The sequence below is a fragment of the Larus michahellis genome, chromosome 13 (genome assembly GCF_964199755.1).
Source record: "Larus michahellis chromosome 13, bLarMic1.1, whole genome shotgun sequence".
NCBI lineage: Eukaryota > Metazoa > Chordata > Aves > Charadriiformes > Laridae > Larus > Larus michahellis.
In genome coordinates, this window is record NC_133908.1 from 16,187,864 (window position 1) to 16,200,739 (window position 12,876).

At 42.2% G+C, this 12,876-nt stretch overlaps 1 protein-coding gene across 8 annotated transcripts in view; it reads left to right on the forward strand.

Annotated features, from left to right (window-relative positions):
* GNB1L (G protein subunit beta 1 like) overlaps positions 1–12,876 on the forward strand; it is a 44,118-nt gene that overhangs the window by 28,853 nt on the left and 2,389 nt on the right. For all 8 annotated transcript variants that reach the window (XM_074606014.1, XM_074606020.1, XM_074606017.1 and 5 more), the window contains 2 exons: positions 3,538–3,636; positions 8,346–8,561. In XM_074606014.1, coding sequence (XP_074462115.1) covers positions 3,538–3,636; positions 8,346–8,561 — 315 coding nt within the window. The remainder of the gene's footprint in view (positions 1–3,537; positions 3,637–8,345; positions 8,562–12,876) is intronic.

The following is a 12,876-nucleotide window of genomic DNA, read 5'->3' on the forward strand; positions in this document are numbered from 1 at the left end:
TATCACCCCAAGATTTGTCTGACATTTAAGTATTTGCAGCTGCTGGTGGTCTTTCACGTGCAGGAGTTTTGAAAACTCCTCTGGTGCTGCTGAATGCTGTTAAAGGGGAACAAGAGTCCTTCTGGGGAGCTAACGGCCAGGAAGTCTGTCATCGGGTGGAGGTGCTCGTCTTCCATCTGAAGCTAAAGTCATGTTTGGTGAGAGAAGGGGGGCGGAGGTGATTTGTAATGCGGTATGTGGTCTTTCACCCCAGGCTAATTCTTTAACTGGTCCTTCGGCTGGAAATAGTTGAATTGCTATTAACGGCCAGAGGTTTGCTCAGTGTGAGATAATTGCAGGGTCCGTTTCAGTTCCTACTGGGTAAGTCCACATCTAACGCCCATTATCGCAGCGGTCACTGACTGACAGCTTTGTTGGCAATTTCCTCTTCTGCTTTGTAGAAGTTGTATTTTTGTTTTCTTTGAAGGACTATTTGAGGACATCACACAAAAATAAGTCACTTCAAATACTTGACATCAAAATACGAAAAATATGAAAAAAGAAAAAAGTGGCATAAAGAAGACAAGCTAATTGCAAATTGTTCATGAGCATAAAAGGTCACATGTTTTTCTGGACTATAGGATGCATATCTTGAAACTGAAAGTTGCATATTTTATATATGAAGTAGTAAGTGGGAACGGTGCTTGTGTTGCAAGAGAATGTGAACTTTTTATTATTTAGAAGTTAAGCACATATTTAAGTACTTTGCTGGCTCACAGCCAGAATGTTCAGCCTTTTACAGAGCTGAGTAAGCCTGTAGATGCAACCACTGTACCAGTAAATACAACCATTCTAAGTCCCATACGTTGTCCTGATCAAACAAAGAACTCTCTCCATTTTACAGCAGTGTTCAGTGATATTTAAGTTAAACAAAACAGCAGTGCTCAATAATATTTAAGTCAAACAAAATTGACAAGTGCATTCTTGTGTCAGCCGGAGAAGCGTTTGTGTCAGGCAAAGAGTACACACACACATTCTGGTATTGAAGAATTAAATAATCATCTGGTCCAAAGAGAAGACGTTTACCCCGGCGTCTCTTACAGCTCATCTCTGTTTCATTTTCGTGTGTTTGCTTGGGCCCTGCAACTGATAATGGTTTGCAGCCTCCGGAGGTAGAAGAGTTCCACTCTGTGTATGAACCTTCACACTAGAACTGTGTCAGGTTTCAATAAATTCACATAAGCTCCCATAATATATAGTGCTTCCAAATAGGCAGCACTGTGTGAGACACGGTACATTTGCAGCTTGTGATTAAAATTAAGACTTAATAAGTGTTTATGCTTGGCTGGTGCCCAAAAAAAGAGTAATTTTGTCTTAAAGCAGGTTCAGTCCATAAATAATGAGATCTGAACAGGCATTTATTTGTTCATGATTGCATTTAAATCACCAATTATGAGTTACACGCACTTTTCTTGCCAATTTGCCAGAAACATGTTAAAAGCTTTATTAATGTGAAAAAGAAAAAGGGTGTGTTTCCTTGTGGCCAGTTTTAGCCACCCAGGAACACTATTAACCTCAGGCAAAGGCAAATCTTTCTCCTATTAAGCAAAACCAATATAAACACAGAACTTCAAGTTTTAGGTTACAGTTGTCAAAATATATGAAATAGTATTTATTTCTAAGGCTCAATTGCCGCTAATGCAGCCGGTCTCTGGAACTGTCAGTCTGGCATAGGCAGCTCTGCAAAAAGCTTTTCTCGTCTTTCTCTTTTTCCTTGTCCCTTGAAAGACCAACTGAAGCCCTTCTACCAGTTTGTCCGTTTTTAATCAAGGTAAAGCGAAGGAGGTGTTTTGATTTTGTTCTTTTAACCTGCAGAAGTGCATTTTTCACAGCCGATTTATCCTTATTACGTAGAAGTTGCAGTTTGAGTCTTGTCTAGGAAGCAATGCCCTTTGGAGAGCCAGCGATGACAGGCACAAGAGGAGAGCAGGTCACCTTCATACTTAGAGCCATTCCCCGCAATAGCCAACTTGGTCATTGTGCTGATAGCAAGGGAGTTGCCAAGAGAAAAGCATCTTTTGTTAAGAGCGTAGCTCCAAAGAACCACAATTCCCAGAGGATCAGCTTTGGTCTGTTCATGGGTTTGGTCTACATATTGGATGGCTCTTTGCTGTAGCCTCCATTCCTCAAATCTGGAGAATACTTTCCTGCTCCACTGCTAAGTGGCTCTAGGAAGTGTTGTGTACGGTGCGTTTAGTACATTGTCGACTTGCAGCCGGAGTGCAGCTGGCTTTTGGCAGGCGAGCTGACAACCTCTAGGAATAGGAAGATGTTCTGGCAAGCTTTGAACTAAAGGTACGGGACTGGAAAGCCGTCACAGCTGCCGTGGCCCTGACGGATGGCTCCCAGAGGAGCCATATTTGTGTAATACCTCATCTCAGATGCTCAAGGAAATTCGCCTGGCTGAGGCTGTCCAGCGGCACTGTTGGGCTTGTGCACACTCTGAAATTGGAATTCTGATGCTGGATTTATCAAATGTTTGCAGTCCCTTAATTTTACGAGGTAATGCAGACCATTGTTTATTTAATTAAAATAAAAGATCACCTTAGTGATTAAGCGTGCGTTTGAGAAACAGGGATGTTCCTGGCAGCAAGTTTGTGATACATAAGAATGTCTATTTCTCCATAGTTCCAGCCTTGAGAATCAGCCCAGAGTGAGGCAGTTCATGTCTGTCAAGAGACTCCAAACCTCCCCGTGCCAAACTGCAAGGGCAGACTCCCCTGGTCTTGCCTCCCATCTTCCTGGGGGGGAAATGAGCAACGTCCTTGGCAGAGCAAAGACTTGCCCCATGCTCAAAAAAAAAGAAACAAACCAGATCCGTAATTCGTTAGCATCAGTGCGAGCAACCAGGGAAGCTAATACACAGACAGCGAGCAGGTGTTTAACCTTTGAGTAGGGTCAGACGATAGTGTGTTAAAATTACCCGTGTGGCCCCGCTGCTCCAGCCCGCGTTAGCAGATCATTCGGGGCTTACATTTTGTTAGTGCAGTCAGCTGGTAAATAAACAAATCCACCTTAGATCTATATGTTGGCTATACTTCCACACAAGCTCTGTATCACCTTGACAGAACAGAGGCGATAATGCAAGTGTCCACCGGTGAAAATAGCAAAAAAATTAGGAACAGAGATGGAAAAAGGGGAAAGGGAGAGAAGCAGGGATGTGCTTTCAGGTCAAGCAGTCTGCAGTGACATCTGGGGTGTGCACAATATCATCTGCTGCGTGGAAAGAAGACTATAATACAGACTAAATGGCAGAGTGGAAGGAGAGGATGTGTTCACTCTAGCAGTTTTGTCTGGTCTTTCCTAAAACAATGCATTTATTTAGATAGCTGTAGATCCCCCTACAGCTCCAACTTTAACACGCATTCCTCAGTTTCCTGCAGACAGTTTTTACTGGAAGAGCTTATACGAGCCTTAATCACCTTAAAGGACTTGTATTTTTAACAGCAGAATTTCGACCTGGAGCCTGACCAAATACTCTTGTTTTCCCGATGTCAGGTTCAGGTTTTAGAGCTGCCATCCAAGACGTCAGTCTGTACCTTGAAGCCAGAGGTGGGTGCCAAGCTGGGCATGCCCATGTGTCTGAAGTTATGGCAGGTAAGGCAAGAGCGCCTGCTAATTGTGAAATGTTTTCCCTGTGATTCATTTTATATGAAGCACATGAATCTTTCTTCACTTGGATTTTGATTTATTATCAAACCAATCAAGTAATTATACTATTAAAGGGGGGAAAGATTTGTGAACATCCTTAATGTAACTTTCAGAGCTTTCCAAGCTTTAATGGAAGATTTGCAAATGCTCGGGGAAAGCTTTGTATCCTTAGGATAGGTACGGTTTTTGCATCAATCAAGAGGAAAATGAGTGACTTACCAAAGCCAGTTGTTTGATATGGTTTCTTGCTGCATTAAGAATGATGAGAAATGATTGGGTTACTTAAAAACAGTGATTTTAATGGCAGGTTACATTCACTTCAGTGCCCTCAGGACAAGGAAGCACTCTACGAACATTTCTATTCCAGACATAGAATAGGAACACAATATTGATGGTTGTATTGACTTTGGACAAAAAGGTAAATAAAAGCAGTTAATGAAAAAACCCACATTTGCAGAGTATTCAGCAAATAATGTTTATGGGGTGCCACCAGTGAAAGACAAGTCATACAGAAAGGCGGCAGTAGAGGGAGGAAGGAGTTCAGGTGACTGGCACTAAGTCTCCAAAGAACTGGTGGCAAAGCTGATTCCCAGCCCCCTGAGCACGTACGGTCATGGCCCTGCAGTACCATCCGAGCTGATTTCAAGGATGTGATTCCTGCAGGTTCATCTGAACTTCCGTGTTGGTTTCAGTTGAAAAAATTGTCAATCGGTTGTGGAGGCCTTAGTGTCTTCACTGAAGGTCCTGGACTGAAGTCGAGAGGAATTCAGCTGCTGAGTACAGACAAAAGTAGGAGAGGCCACAGTTCAAGTCCTATGCTGTAATTAAAAACTAGAAAAAAACATAGAAGGAAAATTAAATAGACTGATTAGGCTTTTATTAAACAGAAAGTTTCTCCTAAAAATGCAATCAGTGTTCAGTACTCAATGAAATGAATGGGGCTTTCTGTCTCCTGGACATATTTTAATAAGATGAAGATAACTGAGGAAATGTTCGGTGTTGAAAATTTTGTTGCCTGTATAAAAAGTCCTCTGTCTTGCCATATTTTCTACATGCACTAATATTGCTATTCCTCTAGGAAGCAGAGCAGGTGCAGAGTCTTAATTTTATGTAGTTTTTAATTTTGTTGCCAGTGGGGATAAAGCAGAGGACTGGGAACTGGGAGAGGTAAATTATTCCATGCAAATTCTGGCTGTGGGAAGTCACCGCAACTTCCTAGACCGCAACAGGCCAGGACAGATAATCCCTCACAGTCTCACAGCTGTATTTGCTCTTTTACAAATGTGTGCAACTCGGTTTAAAAACTTGGGGGAGGAGGATACTCTTAAGGGCAAATAATTATACGTGGTGAACCAAAGTGATGCCTGCATTCTGTTCTGTGGCTTTGCTGGAAGTGGCTTGCCGAGTAACCCTGTCACCATACCAGCAGAGGAACACGAGCTCCTGAATAGAGGCCGTCCAGGATTCCTTTGTACTGTGCTCCATTGGGCAACATGGACAGACCCAGGAGATGAGCACTCCCCAGCCCATCGCTTATGGGCGACGCGTTGCCTAAGAGACTGTTTGACGTTGCTTATGGCACAGTAAATTAACAAGTTGAAACAGAAGCTGACACGGAGAGAGACACATAATGGTCTGAAGGAAGAGTGCTCTGGGTTGTTGTCCAACAAGAGTTTTGTTTTTCTGCATGCCAGTAAAAAAGATCCACGCATCAGGGCAACGAGGCACCTACCAGCAGCAGCAGCGTGAATGAGAAACTTGGCTACAGAGCAGAAGGAAACCGAGGCTTAGGTTGGGCTTGTAGGTTGAGCCTTGCTGGCTTCTGAGCAGTTAAAAAGCTGGTGCCTCTTTCTTTTGTTGTTTTGAAACTTTATTTTTTCTCCTTTTGCTAGGTCTGTCCTTAGGTGTGTTACTTCAGTCAATGGGTTTTTTCCTTGTGAAGGTTCATATTAAACACATTGTCCCTCCAGCTTCACACCTTCCTGCTATTACTAATTGGGTGGGGTAGGATTTGCGGGAGTAAGGATAGTCTTCCCTTATATTTTTTGCACTCCTTGGGGAAGGCATCATGTTGCGTAATGGTGCAAACAAAATAACTCAACAGGAATAATACATGTAGAAACTGGAAACGCAGAGTTATTACTTTATATAAACTATAGCAATTATTCCTGTTCAGTTGACAGCAGATCACCTCTTCTTCCTTCCTTGACAGTTATCCAAATGCAACAACAACATGTTCTGCTTAGGAAGAACAATGATTTATAATTTAATTTTTCCACTGAAACCAAACATGAATGGTGAAGACTTTTCGCCAGAAGTGTCCGTTATTGGGGACTGAAATAAATAGGCTGTTGTGAAGCACTGCTTGGTGAGTCCAGGCATCAGACTGAGAGCTCCCCTGATCTTTCAATAGCTTTTATTGTTTAAGTTCAAGTACACATGCTCATTGAAATATTACACTTCATATGGTTAGGGAAAGTCAGGAAGAAGAAGTGTGGGAGAACTTCATTTCATAGAAAACAATACTTTGGGTTTAAAATAGACCAGTCTTAGATCTCACCTGCAAATCACTGGTTTTCAAATCTAACACACACACGCAGACACGCAGACACGCAGACACGCAGACACACGGTTTTGCCTGGCATTTCTGACAATGCTGCGCACTCCCCTGGCTCTCACCTTCATGAGGGCTCTGCACTATGACAATCTGGCCACCCCCTTTTAAGCGAGGCGAGGAGCCGGCCCTGCCTGTCCCCATCTCGGTTCATTGGCTGATGGAAGCTGCACCTTCTGCAGGGCCCCGGGCGCTGGAGTCCTCCTGTGCTCATACGAGAGCAGAGCCAATAACTGGGGGGCCGGGGGTATGCCCAAACTGGGGGAATTTTTTAAGTTTAATTGAAGTACCTATGAAATACTTTGTTTTGCTTTGAAGGTTTTACTCTTTATGAAATACAAATAAAATCTGGAATGTTCGTTTCATTCAGATTTTTTTTTTAAGTTTTCCCCTGATATTAAAAACCAGGTAGTCTTCATCCAAAATACCTGATGCGTTAACATTAATTCACATATATTTGGCATATATTCATTCATTGCTCTGACGTTATATTATTTTAGCAAATCAAAAATTTGACCGAAAAATTGTGCACAGTTGTGGGCATTATGAGACACCTTCTTTGTGGGCCTTTCTAGCCAGAGCACGCTCCCCGCCTTTCCAAAAGAAAAGGGATCTTAAGGCAAGGAATGAGGCTCCTGCAGGAAGGATCCCACGTGTGGGCAGACCTCTTCAGAAAGACGATGGAGGGGCTTTCCCTTTGGTTTCCTTCTCATAAGGGGCTCAGTGAGATCCAGTCCGCATTTAAACACTTCTTTAGGCTGAATGAATCTGAGAAAGAACACGAGGCTTTTCCTCAGCAGTCTTATTACCTAGACCACCCATCTGTTAGTTTAACTCCCCTAGAACAGGTGATAACCAGTGGGAGAATAGTCTGGACCATTAATAGAGGCAGTGAGCCTCTGGCCACTGCAGGTTTGTATCACAACATCATTGACAGCCAGCGAGTTTGAAGAACCTCATTCAACACTGTGATGCCAATAATTAATTCTTTATAAACGTCTTTTACCTTTATTTTGAACTGAATACTAAGCAAACAAATGCCGTGGAACAGACTGTGTTTGGAAAGAGCTGAATAAGCTATTGGATACATTTCTTAGGGTAAGATGTCCCTGCATGAGGTATTCGTAATCCCAGTGTCTATTTTGCTGTTTCTTCTCCTATTAAAGAAATCACTGGCATTAACAGATGCCTGGTTTTTAGTTGCTTTTCATTAGGGATTTGCATCTTCACTCACATGCCCAGTTACTGCTCGTGGGGTCATTACTCTTTCGGCTGGAGCAATGATGAATATTTTCCTTAAGTGTGACATGTAATCCAGTAATGTTCCCTTCTTTGAGTTATTTCAGAGGCTTAAATAAATTAGGTGTCTGCCCAGGGTGCCATGCCCTTTGGCCTGTGACATCATTAATCAAAATAGCTTTCAATTGGTTACAGTGGGACGTGGGCGCCCGTTAACCCCTTGGTGACTCACCCAGAGATTCCTGACGGAGGGTCAGTGGTTACCTCTAAGCACTGTGGTGCACTGGGGTAACCGATCCCTGTGTGTAACCCCACGCTTGGCAATGGGAAACGAGAACCGTTAAGGATGGCACTTCTTGCAGCGTCCGTAAGGGTTTGTATGGCTTGATAGTAACTCAGCTGCTCTAAGTCATTGTTTTTAAGGAGCACAAGCAAAGTTCAGGCCAGGAAGTAAAACTTCTGAAAACTTCAGGCAGCCTTTTCTCAGGTGTGGTAGAGGGCAACAGTTTGGATTTTCAGAGAGAAATTTTCTATACGTGTATATGTAAGTATGTGTTAGATACATATTATATCTCTAAAACATAGAATTTTATACGTAGATGTGAAAATCTTAAGTGCGTGTTAGCAGCTACCTAGTAACACTTTCTGTAAGAGGACGGACTATCAAGATTTCACATTCAGACTTCTAAACTTTTCACTTCTACACCAGTCAGCATTTTCATTTATTTTCCTGGTGGTTGGACTGAAACCTACCTGGGGATGAAAATTTTCCTAACAGACTATTTACTTTTCTCTTGATCAGCCCAGCTGTGGTTCACAACCTTTGCTTCTGGCTGGCTATGAAGATGGATCAGTGGTCCTTTGGAATATATCAATGGGAAAAGCGTTGAGCCAACTTGTTTGCCACCAGGAGCCAGTGATGAGCCTTGACTTTGACTCGGAGAAGGCCAAGGGGATCTCGGGCTCATCTGAAAAGGTGCTTAGCATCTGGAGCCTCAATGAGCAACAGAACCTCCAGGTCAGGATCATTGGCCCTCTAGTGTCATTTATCCCACTTTGCACTAACAGTTTGATAGACTAAAAAAATATTTAGTCATGAAGAGGAGTTGTTGCAGATCTCTAGCTAATTAATCACAGACTGGTTAGAATGTCTGTGCTATGTGACTAGACTTAGCAAAATATGGTGAGGATTTAAAAAAAAAAAGGAAAAAACCTCTCTCACATGTTTCTGGTTTTACCAAAGTTGCAACAGGCACACAAGCCTAGCATTACTCAAGCCATTGCCTCTGTATCTTCATTTATCACGTTAGTAGTATTCAGCTCTCGGAATGTCCTAAACGTTATAAATGAGTTATAAAAATGAGAAACAAAGGGTTGCTTTTCCAAAGGTTCTGCTTGAACGGATAAAGGTTTCTTTCCACTGTGGGAAAGACAGAAATATTCCATGAAATACTTCACAAACAAAAAGAGTAGGAGTAGCCCAGCTAGCACCAAGAGGACATGAGGTTTAGGCAACCAACTTCCTTTGGCACCTTTAGAGCCCCAGCTGGAGACGGAGAAAATACGTTAATTGGCTCTATCAGTTTGTGTCTGAGATAGGCGTACCTGGAATGACTGGTTTAGAAGGAGGTCTCATAATCACCGGTTCAGGCTATGCTAGTGAATGGCAATAAATATTGCTTAATCTGGACAACTTTAGCAGTGTTCCAACAGTGCCAAGGGGTTAAGTAGGTTTTAACTAGGTGTGGAAATGAAGTGCATAAATAAGGCTCAGGAAAATTAAAATGGCCCATGCATAGCCTCTCCACTGCTGAGTGCTTTGACCTTTTTTAAAGTGGCAGTAGAGCCCTGAACACAGAACAAAAAGGACCTGAGCCAGCCCCTGTGTGCCCCTGTACCATCCCTGAGACGAGAGCTGCGAGATACACCAACTCATGGAAGAACAATAATCGCTCTTCCAGCTTGCAGCTTTTGCAGAGATTTTTTTTTTAGGTAACTTGGCACACTAATGCTGTTTTCTGAATGGTGCTACAGGAAGAAAATGCAAGTGCTTGGACATCCAATGGTGACTCGTCACCCAGGGGACACTGTGAAGGTGTACAATCTGTTAGGCTCCAGCACAGCAGTAGCATCTCTGGAGTGGCAGGGCAGTAGCACCCCAGTGCAGGCAGCGTACCTGCATCCCACTGAGATGAAGTCCGGAGGACGCAGTGCTCACCAAGGAGAACATCTGAACTTTAATAAGCAAGATGACATGAAGTGAAAGAGGCACTCTAGACTCTGAATAAGTAGCAAAGGTGTACTAAGCAAACGTGATAAAGAAGTGTTTTAACAAGTCTGGTACACAATTGTCACAGTTTGGGGTTTTTGGTCATGTTTGCCCTCCCCCTGCCCCGGCCTTTCTGTCACTAGTGGCACACATCTGCACCTGGTGGCTCAGGGAAGCAGAAGGAAGGTGAGTAGATAAGTTCCAGTAAGAAACTTGGTATTGAGTCTCGTTTTTCTAAGGCCAAGGTGTCAGAAATCTGACATCATGACAGGCTTCTTAAAGCTTCAAATACTCTGGTGCTGGAGGGGAAGCTGTTCCTTCATGTTAATTATAGCATAGCTTTTTCCTAAATTCAAAGAAAATATTGTTCTCCACAGCACATTTCAATTCTGAGTTAACCATAATGCAGGGGTACAGGTATGACTCGTGGGAAAAATAAACAGTTGTTCACCTGAAATATTCCAGGTATTGTCTTCCACAGGGTATTCACATTCCCAGAAGATGTAGGATTAGTTACATCTTCAGCACATCACACTGAGAGATAGTAGCTTTTCTCAGAAGAAATTTAAATGCCAAGTATTATAAACTATAAGTAAGTAATGTTTCTGTGCTTCATGCATAGTGTGAATGCCCTAATAAAATGCATCTTTCATATGAGCACTAGAGATTGTCAAGGACATAGATTAAGTTTTTTTCCACTATTGCATTAATAATATAAACCAGATGGGGATTTTTTTTGCTGACATTCCAGGTACCTGAGGTAATGGTAGACGTTGGAAAGCCACTCAGTGGCACATTATTTTTATTCTAAAAGGTTTTAATAAGTAAACGTGGTGCATAGCTATCTGCCGTTGGAGAAATAATGACGCAATGATGGTACTTCAGCTCTGTTTTAAGTGGCAGTGTTCCAGTGTGTCAATGAATAGATGATGAAGGTAACTTCATAGTTTATTGCTATGGGGAAAGTTTGGTGTATTGTCTTCTACAAGAAAGTTGCTGAAATCATCCCTGTCAGCAAATGACTGGATTGGTTATGAGCCTTCTGATTTGGACGAGATAGTGTAATTATGTGATGATGTTTGTGGTAGAATGTAGGAGGTAAACATCTTCTGCAGGTGAATAAACAAAGCAAAACTAAGAAATCTGATAATCACAGAAGCTCCTTTGTATACGACAAGAAAAAAAAATTCTATAAGCTGTAGTATAAGTGTGCGCACAAGTTCTCTTGGTTGGTTTCCTGAGGCTTTTCCCTCAAGTGCTGAAACTAAGGCTGCCGCTATCTTGGGTATTTTTCTAATAAAGACTTAAAGACATGATTTGAATTTGATTTTCTAATAAAGACTTAAAGACATAATAAAGGCTTAAAGACATGATTTGAGTGTAAGAAAGAGAGGGAAATTTAAAAAAAGAAAAAACGTAGATAATGTGTTAAGCAGGGAAGGAGAGGTGGATATCTGTTGGCCTCAGCATATCAAAATTTCTTAATGCATCTGCCAGTAGATGCAAGTGTCCTTGGTCATGACTGGCTGAAAGCAGCTCACCTGTTTTTACCTCTTTGTGTTCTTAATTACAAGCTGTTTTTCTGGTTAGGAAATGGTGTTGGTACGCATTTGACTATAGTAGTTGCCCATAAGTGACTGGATAGCACAAATCCTGGCACTAGGATTTCACCCGGCTGCATGTACCTTGAGCAAGTTGTTCTGCTTTGTTTTTCTCTCTCACCTCTTGTATTTGCAGATCATGCACAAATGCCCACTGTTCCCTCATGTTCCATAGCCAAAAGGCATCACCATTATAGGCTTCATTTTCAAGTTGTAGCTTGCTGATGACATGCAATTTCTCCCAGTCGCCCTAATTTTGCTGTATGGATCTTGGCCACATAATTCACAGTAATGATGTGAAGCACCAATCATGCCCGGGATTGGTTATAGCCATTAGCTAATAATCTCAGTTACGGAGTAAGGCCCATCTTACATTTGCCAGGCTGGTGATGTAAGTAATAAATCCTTCCCTTGCCAGTAGGCACACACCAACAAGAATCCCACTGAATCCATGCTACAGTAGCATAACTGGGGAGTTTGGAAGTACACACGTCCTAGCAGAAAGCACAGGTTTTACAGTAGCAGCCCCACAAAAGGGCCCACATACAGCCTCCTCCTGTTCATCAGGCTCGAGCAAAACTTGCTCTCCTCAGTTCTGAGCTGGTCGTAGACACATTTGTCAGGTCCTGTGTAAAAGAGGAATGTATGGAACATGCAAGAAGCATGTCAAGTTTCATTTAGCTTTTTTTTCATTAAGTTGCACATCTCTTGCTGTTTGAGTAAGTAGCTGGACAGTTGTTATGTAGTTGAAAAATAATTGCTTATAGCTTTGTGCCAAGATGTGTTCAACTGCATCTGACACCAACTTTGACCAGCATTTATGGAGTTTTAGTTTTCATACATCCAGTAGTATAGTTAAAATTATCTGCAATTAATAATATTCCTTATAATCCTGTACTAACTATGCATCAAGCTACTCGGATGTAATAGGCTTATCAATCCCTTCCTGCCTCAGAAGACCATCAAACAACGCGCAGTGTATTAAACCATGCACTGAATTATATTAAGCTTTGGTACACAATGGTTACACATTCAGGCTGAAGTAGATGGTGGCATTAAAGCATCATTTCCAATTGTTCTTGTAAATAACAACACTTCAAGGTCAGCACACACTCAAAAGGTGTTTTCCGCATTGTGACAAAAGCTGGGCTCTTTCAACATACATGCGCGCGCGCGCACACACACACTCTGGTGCATATGCTGCACGTGTTTCAGAGGTAGATTGCCGCCTAATACAAGTTACCTGAGGTGAGAACAGCAAAAGTGTATTTTATTCAGCTTTTCCCCTGTGCTTCAGGGGAAACGCACATCAGTGAAATGAAAACTTTTCTTTCCAAGGGCTAAGTCTTGTGCAGCCCCAGTGCCTCCTGAAGGAAGCTAAATGCCTTCCAATTTAATTGTGCCCCTCAGAAACTTGTGCCCCAGTAGTCTCCAAACAGTAACAAAAAGCTTCCAAGATTGAA